At 40.3% G+C, this 17825-nt stretch overlaps 1 protein-coding gene across 1 annotated transcript in view; it reads right to left on the bottom strand.

Moving 5' to 3' along the window:
• The window catches only part of LOC146304473 (double-stranded RNA-specific editase 1-like), a 46869-nt gene extending 29295 nt beyond the window's left edge, over nt 1–17574 (bottom strand). Inside the window, exon 1 of the mRNA XM_084713559.1 lies at nt 17466–17574. Within this exon, the coding sequence (XP_084569685.1) occupies nt 17466–17565 (100 nt within the window). The 5' untranslated portion in view covers nt 17566–17574. The remainder of the gene's footprint in view (nt 1–17465) is intronic.
• Between the last annotated feature and the right edge of the window lie 251 nt (nt 17575–17825).

Raw genomic sequence — 17825 nt, 5'->3', positions numbered from 1 at the left:
TGCTCTTCCTTTTCCCACATTAATGAGTGTATTTCTGTCATCTATCATGTAGATATACCTGCTGAATTTTATCATCTGACCAATGTTTGCTGAGATGTAAGCTAGCTTTAGCCTCAGTCTGTTAGTATTAACATTATATCATGTACACAGCTCTTAGCTAACTTTTCACAGCGTTCTTTTTTAAAAACATGTCATGCCGTATTTCCCCAATTTCTGAAAAGTTTTCACTGCTTTTTTTCTAATGAATTAATTTCTTATGAAATTATAACAACATTTTTAAAATATGTTTTTATTAATATTTAATATTAATTTGTTTAATTTTATTTTGAAATTTGACTTCTAGGCTAAATGCTGTGGTCACATTGTGTATTCAGGCTAGTAATTGTCATTTATAAGTCATCTGCAGGCATCTGTTTGCAATGTGTATGTTACGTTATTTTCATTCTTTAGAAAGTCACCAGAATGCAGAAAACAAAATCTGTGAAACTCATATTTCCTCCTCTGATGCACTTTAGTTGGCAAAATAATAAAACTTTTTTGAGTGTACAGGCTACACATTTTTACAGTTGAAGAAGAAGAATGTTGAATCACTATAGACAAAAGCAACTACTACTCGCAGTACTGTGTACAGCACAGACTACCAGCTGAAGAGTTTAGTGGTCCGGTGCATCCAGATGTCTCCAGTGTGAGCCAAGAGGCCCAGGGACACACCATGGACAGATCAGCAGTCTGTCACAAGACATGTTTATCTTTGTCCTACTGAAGAAACTTAACAAAACATACCAAAAACTATCCATCATCACTGATTGTGCATTTGTTTCCACTGTTCTTCATCTGCTTTGAGGGTTCTGCTCAGGAGGTGTTATTATAAAATCAAGTTCCAGGTAGTTTCAGGGCTTGCTGGCAGTGCTGTCAATCATGATCGGTCAAGCAAATGTGTTCACACAAGGCCGACTGCAACAAACACAATGTCTGGCAGAAATGTGGATGGAGCACACAGCCAAACAGTGGAATGATGAAATTTTAAAAATGAAACAAGGTAATAGAAAAATAAAGGATTGCAATGAGTACAAAGTGGCGCAAGGTTTGTGAACCTAATTTTGGACTGTTGGAAGCATTTCCAGCAACAATAAATTGGTTCACAGCTCAAAAAGTTGGTTCCCAGCAGGTTTTCCTCGTGAACTAATTTCAGTTCATGTCATTGTGCAGTATACAATGTCATCCTTGTCTAAAACGATTGCACTCAAAACTGGTGAAAAAGTCGGCTGGTTCACTGGAGAGCATTCAGGTTAAGAATATAACTGTTAACAGACAATTTGTGGAATTTGAGTCTAATTTCCCATCACTTCCATCACTCATGATAATAATGTGCTTACCAAAGCAGTTACTGAGATTTGGGAACATGGCCATGCATTAAAAACAGGTCCAGGAAACAAAGAACACTGAGCAGTCAGGTGATCAGGCAGGTTGGAAAAAAAAAACAACACTTTGTTCAGATTGTCTAAACCACTTTATTTGGAGGTCAAACTGAAAGTGGACACACCTGAGAGGCTGCTAATAACACTAAATTGCTAATTTCACAGTACAGTCAGTCAAATGTGAGGAAGGTCAGTCTGTGAACTCTGATGGATGGTCACAGTTGGAATTTTACTGTTCACCTTCATTTTCTCTAAACAAGTTTGATTTGCCTGGAGGTTTGTTTCCATCCTGTCTCATTGTCTGACCGCTTGTGTTGGACCTGCTTTTAATGTTGTTGTCACATTGATCAATGACTGATCAGTAACACTGGTATTATTACAGATGGACTAATGGACAGAATGACACCAGTCAGTGTGCGAAATACGGGGGGGTCCAGGGGGGTCCGACCCCCCCCCCCCTGATTAACCCATGAGACCAACGAAAGCCTCAAAAGCAAAATTTGAAGGGGGTCTCAAATTTTGTCAAAAGAAATAATTCATTGTCACTAATGGTCACTAAAATGTTTTTTAAGCTCACCATGTCCAGTATTCAGAATTAAAAAAAAAAAATACTCAAATATTTTTTGCCAAACGGAGCCAGCCAGTCCTCTGTGTGTATGCAAATTAGCCATGTGCGCACCAAACAGAAGAAAGACGTAAAGTTGAGAAGTCATACTGGTCATACTAAAAATGGCAAGCAAGCGAAAGCTAAACCAGAGTGTATCACTTGCACACTTTGGGTTCACATTCAAAAAGGTGGCACTCAGAGATGAAGATGCTGGTGCAGGTAGCACAGTGGGCCCACTCGCTACCAGAACAGAGGATCCTCTCCCACCCAGTGACTCCACAGAAGAACAAGGTGAAGTTGAGGCCGAGTGCTCTGAAGACGCAGCAGGTGCTGGGGTAACGTTAGCTGCTACTGCTGCTAGCACTGTCATATTTGCTGTAGATGGATGGTTAAATTATGTCACACGATTGGTCATACTGCAGGCTCTCATTTGGAAGTGCACTGATCGCGTGCCGATAGGCTATACCTGACATTTATTCAGTCAATTGCTCTTGTAAGTGCGCCAGATTGGTGTCAATTGTTGTTGTGTCTGCATTGTAATGCACAACTTTGCCTCTCCTTGTTATAAAACAACGTGCATCCATACAACTTTAGCCAGTGCAACCTCCTATGTCAGTGTTGCTTTGCGAATACTATGGGATTATCAAAAATTGTTAAGTGTGTGCCTGTGTGCTGTCACGTAGGCTATAGACTGATTGTCTTGGCTTGCATCCATGAAATATTGTAATGTTACAGACCTACTGCATATTGAGAAAATTTAGATCGGTATTGCGCAACAATCGGGAGATGGGGACCCCCCCCCGAATATTGATGGGTATTTCGCACACTGACCCCAGTTGTAACTAGAGGAGGTCACACAGTAGACTGCAGGTCTCCTGAAGGCAACACATTGTGAAGCATCTACTGCAATGCCACCATGTAGCCAGCAGAGATTTACAAAGTTCTGAAGTTAAAGTTTAGTCTCAGTTTTCTTTAAGAGGTGTAGAATAGTGTCATGGTTTTTTCCATCCTCGGTTCAGTTAACTGTATAAACCTAATATGGAAACAGTAAATGTGATGATAAGTCTTACTTATTCAGAACATTTTCTTATTTATTCCGAACATTTTGTTGTTCATTCAGAACATTTGTTATTTATTCAGAACATTTTGTTTGTTAATTCCAACAAGTCACCACTATCATGCTCAATTATTCATGCCTATAACCAACCAAATTTCATGAAAACCTGCTCAGAATTAAGTGAGTTCCAAAAAGTTTTTGCTTAGCAGTTGTTGTGGACTTGCAGCCCCTACAGCCTGGTAAGGAGTGAAGTGTTACGAGTTAGTGAAGCAGTCAATAAAATAGGTTTTTCAACATTCTTCAAAAATTGTGAATCACCGCCGCCAAGAGAGGTCCTTCAGCACACAGTTATAAATGTGCACACAAAATATTAGGCTGAAGGGTGCAGTAGTATGTTAGATTAGCTGCAGACAGATAAACACACAAACACATGCAACCACCCACATGATTCGCTCGAGGCTTAGGGATAAAAAATTGAGAGAACTCTAAGTTGGAGCAGTTCTGAATGCACAGCACAGATTTAAGTAACACTGTCAATAAGATAAATATTCACTGTAAGTGGATTTTCATGGTGTAGTGAAATTAATAGAATCTAATGGCTGCCTGGAAAGCAAATCAATCTGTAAACTGATGAAGACTTTGGAAAACGACTCGCTGTTAACAGGCTAAAGCGTGAAAAATCAATTGGTCTTATTAAGTGTGTAGCGGCTCTACCTTCTGTCATGAAGAAATTAAAATAACACACTGCGTACATGACTAGACATGTCAGAAACACAGATTCAGGGACATCAGCCTACGTCAGCCTCTCGTCCAGCCCTCAGGAAACCCCATCAACAAGAACAGAGAATTTGGACACCAGCCATCAGTGGTAACTAGCGACTGAGCCGACAGTGATAAATGGATTTTGGAGCCTTTTTCTGGCGCTTGAGGCAAGTTACAATCATAGCCCGAGAGGGAAAGCAACTGCAAACAGCTGTCACAGAACTCTTTTAGTGGCCTAATGCAGATGGATCGATGGTGAGGAGGAGCAGACAGCGAGGAGGGGAAGAAACGGTGGCCTCAAACATGTGACACAGACAAAAAAAAAATACAACTTTCCTCAACATTGCCGGCGGCGCTGCGCTTTTTCTCACACACAAACTCCATTTTCTCACCATGAAATGACATTTCGAGACGTGCAGAAATTGGACGCTGACGGGCCGGGGTGTGACATATTGATAGGCCGGGGAGAGGTGATGAGATGGTGGCTGAGAGGGGACAGGGAGGACATACCTGGAAGTGTCTGATTCTATCATACAGACACATCAGGTGGGGAAAATGTTGATCCTTTGTTATGTTCTTACTAATTCACTGTAACAAGTCATTTAGTGACATTTATTCAGGTTAGTTCAACTTAAAAAAAAACAGGACTTCAGTGGAATCAGCTAACAATTGTTAATTAACTTAACGTGAATATAAACAATGTAGTTTATGAAAGTTAATTCAACTTAAAACCCACACAGGAATTTAGTGGAAATCAATCTTTTCTCATTAATGTAAGTGTAAAAATTGTATTTATTCAAATTAATTTATCTTAAATTTTCTACTATTTATTTTCAGAACACTTCAGAATTTATATTTATTTATGAATTTGTAGACTTTTGACTGGAAACGAGTTGAATAAATGTTTTCTACAGAATTCATCAACTCATTGAATTAATTTTCTAAAGAAACATGAACCGCAGATTTGCAGATTTGCCAACATGCATTGTGTGAGAGTTAAAACTCTCCTTTTTATAGTTTGAAGAAAACATATGTGACAAGGTTCTTTGCACTGTAAAACCAAATGCTTACATTAATTAATTGTATAAGTAGTAAGTTTAAGCTTTACAGAATGTGAAATAATTGTTTTTTAGTTCTTAAAATTAATCAGTTTTTACAGTTCCTGTAAAAAAACAAAGAAGAAGAGAGAACAGGCAGTTGCCTTCAAAAGATTTCAAACTCTCAAAATGTTGAGAAACTTTTTTTTGCCAACCTAAAATCTTTTGTTGAGATAATTTACTTTACTAATTTACTTTTTTTACAGTGTTGAGTTGGATAACAATCCATAACATCAAATAATAGGATCCGCAGTTTGATATTGTAGCATAATGTAAATGTAAACGTGACATTTTGACTGTGAACAAGACTATCACTAAATGAAGACATTTCAGTAAAGTTTGCTCAATTCATCGAGATAATTGCCTGACCTTTTCAGCCTGCGAGGTACAAACAGAAAGCTTATTAACCTGCACCTCTCTGGAAGTTTCTCTTTGAAATTCACTTAACTTTTCACAGGCTCCTGGAGCTGGATGGAAATGTGACATTTGCAGCAGATTACAAGAAAAATCACAACAGAATCTGCTTAATGTAACTGCTAAACCGTTCTATTCAATCACACGTGGAGATAAATTAATAAGCAGTCAGCAGGCGACACACTGAGACGTACAGCAGTAGATCAGTTTCAGCCTGAGTGGGAATATACATGAAGATTACTGGAGGAAAGAAACATTTAAAAGTTTAGGGATATTGGGATCAATAATTTAAGGCAAACACAAACCTGTTGGACCGTATGTTAATGGAGACAGATATTTTTTATACAGTTTGAATTCTGTCATGAATTCCACATATGCAAGTCAAGAAAGTCTCATTTTCTTGATTAATGGCCCAAAGAGTTCAAGAGAATGTTTGTGCAAGATATTATGAAATTCTCTGCAGGCATTCCTGAGATATTGCATTCATGAGAATCGCACAGACAGACATGAGGTCACAGTGATCTTGACTTATGGAGTCAAAGTGAACATTTGTGCCAAGTTTGAAGAAACTCCCTCAAGAAGTTCTTGAGATATTACGTTGACGAGAATCTGGACAACCCGAAAACATAAAGTGACCTAAAAAGTTTATTACCATTTAACCAAAACAACAATCTTTCTCTAACCTCAACCCTTTTCTATTTTTATTTTTTGCCTGACCCAGGGGTGTTTCTAGAGAGGGGGGTTGGGGGTGGCACTGTCTACCCCTGAAATCTGACTGGCCACCCCAAGTGGCACCTCCTTTATCCTCAAGTATGATTGGTTACATGTCTAGTGACAGGTGGGACCTTAGTTTTAACCAAGTATTTGATTAGTAGTTTTAAATGTGTGTAGTTTTATTTTGTGTGTAAACCTACATTATTATTTTTTTACAAGGTTGATGTTTTTTAACATAAAAGTAAAAAAATTAGTAATAATTATAATAAATTAAAAGTATTTTTCATGATGGAGTGTGGGAGGTGAATTTAGAAGTACAATTGAAGTACAAACAAGAACTTACAGAATAAGATGTGGAAAATCTACATTATATTTGTATAGTGCCATTATGCTGTGTTTGATTGGTAAAATCATTCTTTAAATTGTGAGATACTGTAATGTTAATAGTTCAAGTCCATATGAGAAATGGTACATCATGGTTGGACTTGGAACCATCCTCTCCAGTGTCTCAGTCAAGGGCTTTGTATGTCCAACCATCCACTTTGACCAACTTCCCTGCTAAATATACTTTTTTAGGGTTATAACAATGTGACCTGGCTTCCATCCCTGCTTTTGAGTGACCACAGTCATTACTTGCACGGTCACAGAAGGCCACTCGTCCACTCCAGTCGCATTTCTTTGTTTAGGGTTCAAGTAATGGCCATTTTGCAGCATGATTACATTTCTTTATGTACTCAATTTATGCTACAAACACCAGAGAACAAATTATAACAAAAGCTATGAATTTTCATGGAGTGAGGGAGGTGATTTTAAAAGTTTACAGTTACAGGACTGAGGGAAGAAGCCTCTCAGTAGTCTGGTGGTACTGCAGCAGATACTTCTGCATCTCTTGCCAAATGGCATCTTGGGATCACAAGTTTATTATTTTGTTGTCTCAACATAAGAAAGTTTGTTTCCTCGTGATAACAAGTTGATTATTTGATGATTTCAATGAATGAATGGATGAAAAAGATAACAGTGCTCAAGTTCTCATCATAACAGGTTAATTGTTTCACTTGTCTAAAAATATCAAGACAGACTTTGCTATCTAAAATATGACAAAATAATTAACCCATTATCATGAGGAAATAGCTCATGATAATTAACAACATTATCTTTTAAAAATAATTGTAAGACCAACTCTTCTGAATAGTTTTCAATAGCATTATTCACATATTTTCTGCAGGATAAAGCCTGAGTTTACCCTTTTGTTTTCTTTTTAACCCTGACAGGTTCAACCTCCATCTGTCCGTCTGGGAGGGACTGATGAATTTGATTTCAGCCAGTAAAATAGATGCTACAGGTTTCATAAGTGAATATGAATACCAGCCAGTATAGACGTCACAACAAAAGTTACACATGTAACACAGGAAACTTCGCTGTACATTGTTCAAACGGTTGTCTAATTGAGCTGTGTTGCAGCAGCACAGCTGAACCACAGAGAGTAAATTCCTCACTGCTTCCCAAGGACACTGGCAGGCTTCAGCCATCTTTCTAACATTTTCACAGACAGGACTCTGTGAAATCTTTATGACGGCTTTAATTTGCTGTGTGGCCCTGGCGGTAGCTAGAGGGGCCGGGGCGAATGCTGTATCAATTCCACACGCTAATGCGACTCACTTAACCAACAGGGCGTCCATGCAGACCACCACACACCCTCCTCCTCCCCTCCCAGAGACATTCATGCTGCTGACAGCAAACTATTCAAACCACTGTGGTGCCCTCTCCACTGGGGGCCAAGGAGAAGTGCCAGCCTTCCTGAAGGTAAAGCAATTAAGTGGATTATCTACTTCCACACTGCAGAGGAGACGCAGAGAGAGAAAGCTTTGATGGAGCAGTGTAAATGAAGCCCCGGGGCCAACGACTGCAGGAGTCACTTATGAAATAAAGCTGATGTATTCAGCCCAAGGTCATCTGAGGAGGGGATGCTGCACATCACCTGGAAGTGACCACCAAACTGTAACTTGTTTGTTCTGCTTTTTGCTAAGGGGACAAGTGACTCATCATCTTGATGTTGAAGCAACCAGTAATAAGCTTTCTCTCTTTTGCTGGTCTTACTGCATTGTGAAAAGGTGACTTAGGCCAGATGTCTACGTGTGCACATTCATTATTTTAAATAGAGATGCACGGTGAAAACTAAGAGCGACACCATTGTGCATTTGTTGCAGCACACCTGCATTTTTTGGTGCAAGAGAGAGAAAAATGTCAACTTTTTGGCAAGAATTAACCATTCAGCCCCACACGACTTGCTTTGCCTTTTCCACCCAGGGAGGTCACAAAATCTGATTGAAAGGAGAGTCAAACTAAAGATGGAAGATTAACTAATTATGCACATTCAAAAGATACCAGCAGCTGTACGACTTTCTTGACTACAATTTTGACACCAAAAGAAGGAACGTATGTATGTGTAATTTATCTTATTCTCCAGGGTGTACTCTGGTTTTCGCTCCACAGTCAGTTGGGATTGGCTCCAGCTCCCCGTGACCTTCCAAAGGTTGAGCGATCAGGTGGATGGATAGAAGTATTTGAGTTGTCGCACTGACAGGGACAGATACTAATATTTTTGAGCAACAGTCCAATGTGACAACACATTTGGTGGCCAAAGTACATTTTTTGTGGTCTAAATTTAAACTTATGTAAAAGCAATGCAGAAACTTGACACAACATTCTTTAACTGTGACAAGTTGTTTCTGGGACATTGGTTAGTTGAGGAAACTGGCGACACACACTGCAATAAAATGGGTGACCTTAGATAAACTCCTGCATCCATTCACTTCTAAATTTTCATTACTGTTTTGTCTTTTTTCAGTCAACTTTCTGTGTTTCTGGGTCTTCTGTACGGATCACATTAGCAGTTGAGTAAGCTTAGTAAATACAGACTTAGTAGACCCTGACATAACACCTTCATAGAGAGTAGAGATGTTTTTGGAACTGTAACATTGTGTTAATGAAGACACACAGAATGGGGATAGAAATTGGTGGCCACAGAGTCACTTTTTGTGGCCATGTGTCATCGAACCATGGTTAATGTCAAACCCACTTACCCTGTGTGAGGTCTTTGATCAGCACACAGTCAAATGTAAAAAGCCAGTTACAGAAGCTGACAGAAACCCACTTACTTCTGCTCAATCAGTGTGTAACCTGATAATATAGGCCTAAACTTTCCCTGACTACCAACACACTGGTATACTGCGGTATGTAAACTGTCTATAATTATACTGCAGTTGTGAATGCTCGTATGTTGACAGTGAGTTATCTTCCTGTCAGCCTCAGGACTGGACTCTCTGCAGTCTGGTTTTGTGCAACTTTGCCAGTTTTATTCCCCCTCTATCCCCACTGTTCCCCTGGCACACACTCTCATTTTCATTTAACGCTAACACAGGTACCCCGGGCCTCCTGGGCCTGAAAATTGCTGCTGACTACATGCTTGTGAAAGCTCTGCTTGTGGGACACAGAGACATACATGCTGAGGAACGAGTAGAGCAAGAATGTTTTCCCAGAGGACTACATCTCCTTACAGTGGTAATTTTACTACTCCACTTTAATAAATGGAAAATAAAAGGAGTAGAGTTTCTAGTCTATGGGCTACAAGCTTCTTTTCTCTGGTAGTCCAAGGTCTTACAATTACTGATAAATGCAGTTTTTAATGTGTTAAAACATTGGCATTGGCAATGAACCTTGGTAAAAGACATAAATCTTGAGGAGTGGGATCGTCTGTGTTAGCAGGTCCATCCATCCCAAACCTTCTCCCTAAGAGGCCACTTTTTGAAATTCTCGGTCTCTGTAAAGGACTCGGCCATGTCTCTGCCTCGCACAGAGGGTTTTATTTGTGCACCGTCTGATTTATTCATTAACATCGCTACTGTGATTGGATATAAAGCCTTCTGCTTCGAATGTAACAAATTATTTTACTCATTCCTACTTTGAATTTTTTTTTTCTGTTACCAGCTGTCACTCCTTATAGTGACTATTACTATACTATGACTATACTATAAACACACAGCAGTGTGTAAATTCTGCAATGCAACACTTTGTGAGACGGCTGGGACCACGTCAGGCTTTTAAAAACACTTAGAAATAAAGCATCAAGACTAGTAAGTTAAGAGTAAGTGATGCTAGCAAAGCTGGTTAGTTAAAGTGACGTTTTGCTCCGACAAACGCTACATGCCACAGTGCCACTCCCTCACTCTGTCTTGACTAGGTCTCGCCCTGCCCTGCCTGGTCTTAGTCATGACTTGGTCTCAGTTTTAGTGGTCTTGACTACAGTCCTGTCACTACTTCCAACTTCACTTCAGAGAGACAAGTCTACGAAAGTCGACCGGCTCGGCCAAAGAAAGATTCTGGGTGTTTGGACAGAAAGTAAAGTGAATTTTAGAGACGCAAAGTGTGCAAAGAGTGCAAAGTCTCTGTGACTCCAAAAATACAAGAGCCTGAGGACTTTCATTGGAATGTATGGGGAGCAATCTTGGAACAAAATTACAGATCAGATCAGAGGAAACTTAATGTCCCAAAATGCTGAAGCATACCTTTAAAAGAATAGTCAATAAATAGCAATATTGTAGTGTAGACTTCTAGATGTTGAGAATTGAGGGTAGAAGATAAGAGGTTTGTTGGTTCTGAGAAGTTTAAAATATAAAACATAAGTTAACTGCAACTTATAACTTTCAAAAAGACCTTATATGACAACTGTAGAGCCAGAACACTGTGTTCCTGACCTCTTTGTAGCACTATGAAGACAATTCAGCTACTGAAAATCACTCTGCACATGAACATCAGTTCCAGATTCAAAATGTTGTCCTCTGGCGCCTGTTTTGACGGCTGTCTACGGACGCCCCCTTTGACCAGATGACCTGAGGTGATGGGCTCTGACTTCTCTTGAGCTCAGTCATTTTCATGAGTTTTTTTATTTTTCATAAGGTCTCAGAAGGTCGGCGTGAGAAATTCCAGGTTCCCCTTGCGCTTGCTGACCCTCCTCCACCCCATTCGCTCTGCATCACTGGTCTCACCGCGCACAACAGATGGCTATCGCTGCTCTCCTCACCCGAGTCAAGGCCGGGCCAGGTCCTCTGCTATCTCTCACAGGGTGGGGGAGGAGGGGTTGGGGGGGGGGGGACGGAAAGCTCGGGGTTGATGTTGAATTTCACACCCCACGGCCTCAGGATTAGCGAGACCAAGAGCTGATGGACAGGCAGGTGGAGACGGAGGGTGGAAGGTTGGTGCTGTCTACTGATGCCAAACAAGCAGGGATGTCTCTGCACGCTTCAGAGTTTTTGTCCAGGCTCTCAGCTGGGATCAACTCACGTTAATGATCATGCCCTTTAGTGTTTTTACAATGATAATTACTTTTCTGATGTTTGTCAGCTTTTTATGGACACAGTCACTCCCTTCTTATTAAGAACGTCTTTATATCATTCCCTCTTTTTTACTGGGTCATTTTTCAAATTTTGTGCAGTTGCAGACCCAAAACTATTAAATTATTTACCTGCTTACTATTCAGGTAACCAATTGATTGACCAATTGTTTTTGGGTCATTTTTTAAGATTTCAGTTTCTTAAATGTGAACAGAATATATTTGGGTTGTGGACGATACAAGACATTTGAGGACATCACCTTGGACTCTGGGAAACAGAAATTGATATTTTTCAAATTTTGACGTTGACATTTGATATTTTATGGACCAAAGAATGAATCACTAAAATGATTGACAGACTAACTGACAGTGAAAATACCTGTTAATTGCAGTCCTACTTCCTTTACTGTAAAAGAGAAGTAAGGAATAGTTTCTTTAATGCTGGAATCAGAAATGCAGTGGGAAATACATGGCTGAAAATCTGAGCAGACATGTCATTTTATGTTGATCATGTAAAGGACAATTGATCCGTTTGTTAGGATAATATAACCACAATGCTAATTTCTGTAAAAGAAATCAACACGGCAATCAAAAAATCAGGAATCCCAACAAAATACAAGTTACTTCACAATGAAATGTGGTTAAACTATTTTCAACAAGTAGTTTTCAACAAGTAGTATATGACATTTTATCGACCAGACAACAAATTAATCAGTAAAATGATTGACAAATGAATTAACAATGAAAATAATCATTAGTTGTGGGCCTATGACCATCAATGTAAAAGAGAAGTGAGGAATAGTTTCTTCAGCAGAAATACAGGTGTACTGGGTATACTGGAATCATAAAGCAGTGTGAATGCTAGAATCTGAAATGTAGTGGGAACGCTGGAATCAACTCTCATATAACCAGTTTGTTAGGACTCATCGGAGGAAACTGCTTCATGTACCTGCAGCTTCTAACTCTGATTCATTATTTCCTGTTGATGCAAAAGATTTGACAGCTGACAGGAGACTTTAACGTGGGTAAACATGGCTGATCTTTATTAACGGCAGACTGGATGATCATCTGTCACGGCACGTCAGATTTAAGCTGATAACATGAGTGTATTTTAAATACAAATCTGCCCTTAAATCTACCTTAAATTAAAAGTCAATATTAGTAGAAGTGATACATGAGCCTGCCCTTCACGCCTGCCGCTGTACCTGTCAGATGGGGCGTTTTGATGGACACTGGGGGTAGAGGAGGGTTGTGTGTGTGCGTGTGTGTGTGTGTGAGCCTGGGGGTTTCAGAGGAGTCTGGGTTATCAGCAGAGCTTCAGGCCGAACCCCGGCTGCAGAGCTGGGGTAGACAAGGCGGGCGGGGGGAATCGGGTAAGGTGAGGGGAGGCGGGGAGGCTGTATCAACTCCTCCACATCACAGCGCGGCGGCTGTTTGCCAGACAGAGATCTGCGGCTGCGGTTGTGGGCCGACAGACACATCCCTTAGCGGCGGCGTGCCATACACGCCTCACAGAGCACATCGGCTTATACCTCGTCTGAAATTCACTTTTGCTCCCAGTAGATTAAACTCACACTTCAGTTCATCTCACAACACCCCGCTTAGCAGGGACACGCAAATGATGGGCTCCTTACTCGCCCCGCATGCAAAGTATGTACAATGGCTCCATTTTTTTTACACATTAATACTGTTTACCAGCCTCCCCGTGAATAACAGTTAGGCTAAATTGAATATTCCCGAGTGGGATAAAAAGATGAAAAATCGCAGAGCACCTGCTGCTTCGGCTTCTCGCGGCGATAGCTGAAATTTGAATTAATGCGAGGATTAAGTGCACTTGAGTTTTGCAGCCACTGAAAATATTAGCAGACGTTTGCAATCATGAACGGAGCCAATGAAGCAGGCTGGAAGAGAAAATGACTGGAGCAGAGCCGGAGAGCTGCTCTGTGCCTCGAGAGCAAACACATGTTCAGGCAGGGACACTACAACAAAGACTAAATACAAGTCTGACTATGTGATGGAGTTAATGCTCCTGTAAAGTGCACGACATGCTTTTTCTTAAGAGGTGATTAATTTGGCAAATGTCTGGCACCGTTCCATGAAACCAGCGCCGTGAGGATCCTGCAGGATTTGAGGTGATTTGTGAGCTCAAGTAAAACAGAACTCCCTGTTTGTAGACTTTGTCATGAGAGTGTTGATTCATCCAACAAGATGACAAAATGATTATTGACATAAGATCAAATCAGCCACACTGATCAGTGCAGAGCTACACCTTAATTTAATTTAGTCATCTTTATGATGTAATTATGAGTATTTTTTTCAAGCCTGCAATTTTACTGTTACATATACATTATACAATGCAATCTTAGTTACTTTTAAAATCATGACTGAGTACTGAGTAGGATTACAATTTTAATTTATATCCTACTTTCATCTTTGTAAAAGACAAGTAAGGAGTGGTTTCAGCAGCTGAAATACAAGCAGAGATGCAGCTGGAATGCTGGGATCAGAGATGCAGCTGGAATGCTGGGATCAGAGATGCAGTTTGGAATGCTGGGATCAGAGATGCAGTTTGGAATGCTGGGATCAGAGATGCAGCTGGAATGCTGGGATCAAAGATGCAGCTGGAATGCTGGGATCAGAGATGCAGTTGGAATGCTGGGATCAAAGATGCAGCTGGAATGCTGGGATCAAAGATGCAGTTGGAATGCTGGGATCAGAGATGCAGCTGGAATGCTGGGATCAAAGATGCAGCTGGAATGCTGGGATCAGAGATGCAGTTTGGAATGCTGGGATCAAAGATGCAGCTGGAATGCTGGGATCAGAGATGCAGTTTGGAATGCTGGGATCAGAGATGCAGTTTGGAATGCTGGGATCAAAGATGCAGCTGGAATGCTGGGATCAGAGATGCAGTTTGGAATGCTGGGATCAGAGATGCAGTTTGGAATGCTGGGATCAGAGATGCAGTTTGGAATGCTGGGATCAGAGATGCAGTTGGAATGCTGGGATCAGTTCACTGCAGCTGCTCTCATGTAACCAGTTTAGAAGAATCATCAGAGAAAACTGTTTAAGTCTTTGGGATGGATATTCTTCACATTTTTCTGACATTTCATGAACCAAACAATAATTGATTAATCAATAAAATGATTGACACAATAATTAAAACTAAAAACAGTCCTACTCCCATCACTGTAAAAGAGAGGTGAGAAACAGTTTCTACAGCAGGATTGTGTGCTGGAATGCAGTGGGAATGCTGGGAACAAAAATGCAGTTGGAATGCTGGAATCAATTCAAATGAATATCCAAATCTTTCATCTGCATTTTTGTAGCCAATAAGGCGGTCCGACTGGCCAATCCAAACTGGCCAATGAGATGGCACAGCAATGGTCTGGATACAGCCAGACCAATAAATCAGCCAGCCAATATTATCTGATATGCACCAGTTTGAAAACTTTTTTTTAAAGAGAAGATAAAGCAAATTTATCATTGTATTTTTTTTATAGCCAACATTTTATGTATATTTCATGCTTTTTTTTAAATTCAAGTTGAAGTGAAAATTTACTGCTTCAGTTCCCTGATATCATTTTGGATAATAAAAGTTAAACTGTAATTTCTTGACTCCATTACATATCTCTGCCACTAGCTGGTGACTGCCACATTTAAGGGATCATCGCAATATGGGCTTATATATTGATATCAGAATGGTTTTTACTCCTTAATGTCATTCTTGGCATCGACCCAGAAAAATCCATTATCAGTCAGCCTCTCGCTTGTAGAGCTGAGTGTGACCACGGAGCAGAACAGAGCAGGAGTTTTTGAAAAGAATACCTTTATTTAAGTAGATTTACTTGTAGTTGACCAATATTTCAATAATGTAACAGTACTGGACTCTTTCTGTTGAAAACTATAGATGACTGGGCATTGATCTTAAATTTGATTTCAATTCTTTCATACAGGCTATCAATCATTATAGCATTACAAATGCTATAGCTATGCTAACAATTATAATATATTAGTAGTGGAAATCCCCTAATAAACATGATTAAAGGATGATCAGAATGATTTTATTATAAGATACAGTGCTGAAGACTGAAGACTGAATGGATCCATCTGTTTTGTCACAATTACAATTCCTTCTGCAGTTTCAGCACCATGGACAGCACCAAACATAATGAACAAATACATTCTGATATCATGGAAAAATCTAAATTCAATAACAGATTATCATACATCATGGGCCAATATGCATACTGAGCAATTTTACTTTTGCTACTTTAAGTATATTCTGAGGCTAATACTTTATTTTAAAGCGTTCACATGTGAGGCTGAAAGGATCGTCATTTGCAATGTTTATCCCATAATGCATTTCCGAGAGTTTAAGTTTACTGTTTTATGTTCCAAAAAGCAAATGTTACTGTTTATTAGTAATATTTATTAACAGAAAATACAAGGTGAATGTGTGGCATTCAGATTAGAATGTATAAATGTCATGAGCCTGATACCCAATCAATGTTTTACATCGATATCAGGCCCTGAGACCGATATTGGATCAAATTGGTCCCATCTCTAATCATAATCATTAGGTCCAGCACGCCGTTCTTCTGGTTTCTGTTCTGACAGTCGTCTTCCAGAGTGCTCCCTGTTACCTAAATCTCAGTGTAACTACAAAAACAAACAACAACAACAACAAAAACAATCAGGTCAATCCAAGTCCAGCAAGTACACCAGGCCCAATTGTCCCTTTACACTCTGTTCAAGCTCTGGAGCTGAAAACACACATGTCATTTCTTAGGTGGAGCTCATCTTTAAAGGGATAGTTCATCCAAAAATGAAAATTCAGTCATTATCTACTCACCCTCACACCGATTGAGGGTCAGATGGATTTTGTCAGTCCGCACAACACTGCTGGAGTTTCACAGGAAAACAGTGTTGTAGAATGTGATGGAAGTGAATGGTGACCAGTTTTTAAATGAAAAAAACAACTGAAAAAAACTGCATACTGAACCACACATACTGTGTACATGTGCACATGAATGTGGCTCCAAGCTACGGATCTACAGTGAAGATTCAGGATAAAAACATGGTAGAAATAACATTTTTTAGTCAACTTGTCATGTTGGAGCTTTAGGAGATTTGAATTACATCAGATGAGCAGTATGGAGGCATTTAATGTTTTTATTCTGTTATTTTTTTACATTTGAAAACTGGTCACCATTCACTTCCATTGTTTGGGAGATTCTGCAACACTGTTTTCCCATGAAACTCCAGCAGTGTTTTGTGGACTAAAACACTAAACCTGTCCTTCAATCAGCATGAGGGAGAGCAGATAATGACTGAACTTTCATTTGCGAGTGAACTATCCCTTTAAGTGCTGCTGCTGGCTGGAAATTACATAAGAAGTCCAGTCTTTTGTTTATGCTGAGAAGCAGTCACCTGAATCCAGTCTAAACCTGGTCACAACAACCAACAACGGCACCTCTCTCTCCACAATCAGGATATGAGCACTATAGTCAACTGTGTGACAACATTAAAGGGAAGCTCTGAATTCTGCAGCTGTATCACAGAAGGAGAACAGAACAGAAAGTTACTTCTCAAAAATTCATTTTCATCTACAAAAACCCTTTCCAATGTCCATGGGATAGACTTCCACTTCGGCAGTGAGTGAAAGAACTAAAAGAAAAAGAACAAAATGCACAAAACTGCTCGATCATCATCTCATCATCACTAGTTCTCACCAGTTCACTTATTCTAACTAGCAGATTTATGTACGGCACAGAGTTATCACAACAAGTAGCTCCAAAACAGACCAATCAGTTTCGAAGAGCAGCCCTCGGGGATTGATCTGACCTTCCCATGATGAGAACAAAACAGAACTGTCCATGAAGCAGAACTAACGCAATCCACTCAACCACAGCATTGTTTCCAAAGTCACTGTTTGACTCTTGAGCACTCACACAGACTGACAGGCAGCAGAGCGGAGCAGCAGGTAGACTACAGGACAGAGGGATACCTTTGCGCTCGGAGCGTTTCTTCCTCCTCCTCTTGAACCGGCGGCGGATCAGGCAGTAGTAGGCTGCCGTGCTGTGAGAGCTGTCCAGCAGCAGAGCCATGGCTCGGGCTGATCTGTCCCCTCAGCTACCCTGTGGGCTCTGCTCTGATGTGCTCCTAATGCTAACTATAGACACTGAGTGCGCCTATACAACTTTGGACAGGGGAGAGGAGGAGGAGGAGGGAGGGAAGGGGGAGGCAGGGGGAGGGGCAGCCAGTCTACCATGAAGCAGGCACAGAGCTGTTGGCACATTGACTCGCTGTGGTAAATGGCTGTCAGATAAATGGGCTGGGATGTCTCCTGCTCCTCCCTCCTCTGTCT

The sequence above is a fragment of the Lutjanus erythropterus genome, chromosome 24 (genome assembly GCF_056507025.1).
Source record: "Lutjanus erythropterus isolate fLutEry1 chromosome 24, fLutEry1.hap2, whole genome shotgun sequence".
In the NCBI taxonomy this organism is placed as follows: Eukaryota; Metazoa; Chordata; class Actinopteri; order Lutjaniformes; family Lutjanidae; genus Lutjanus; species Lutjanus erythropterus.
The sequence above is the reverse complement of the archived record's forward strand: the minus strand, read 5'-3'. Positions and strand labels throughout refer to the sequence as shown.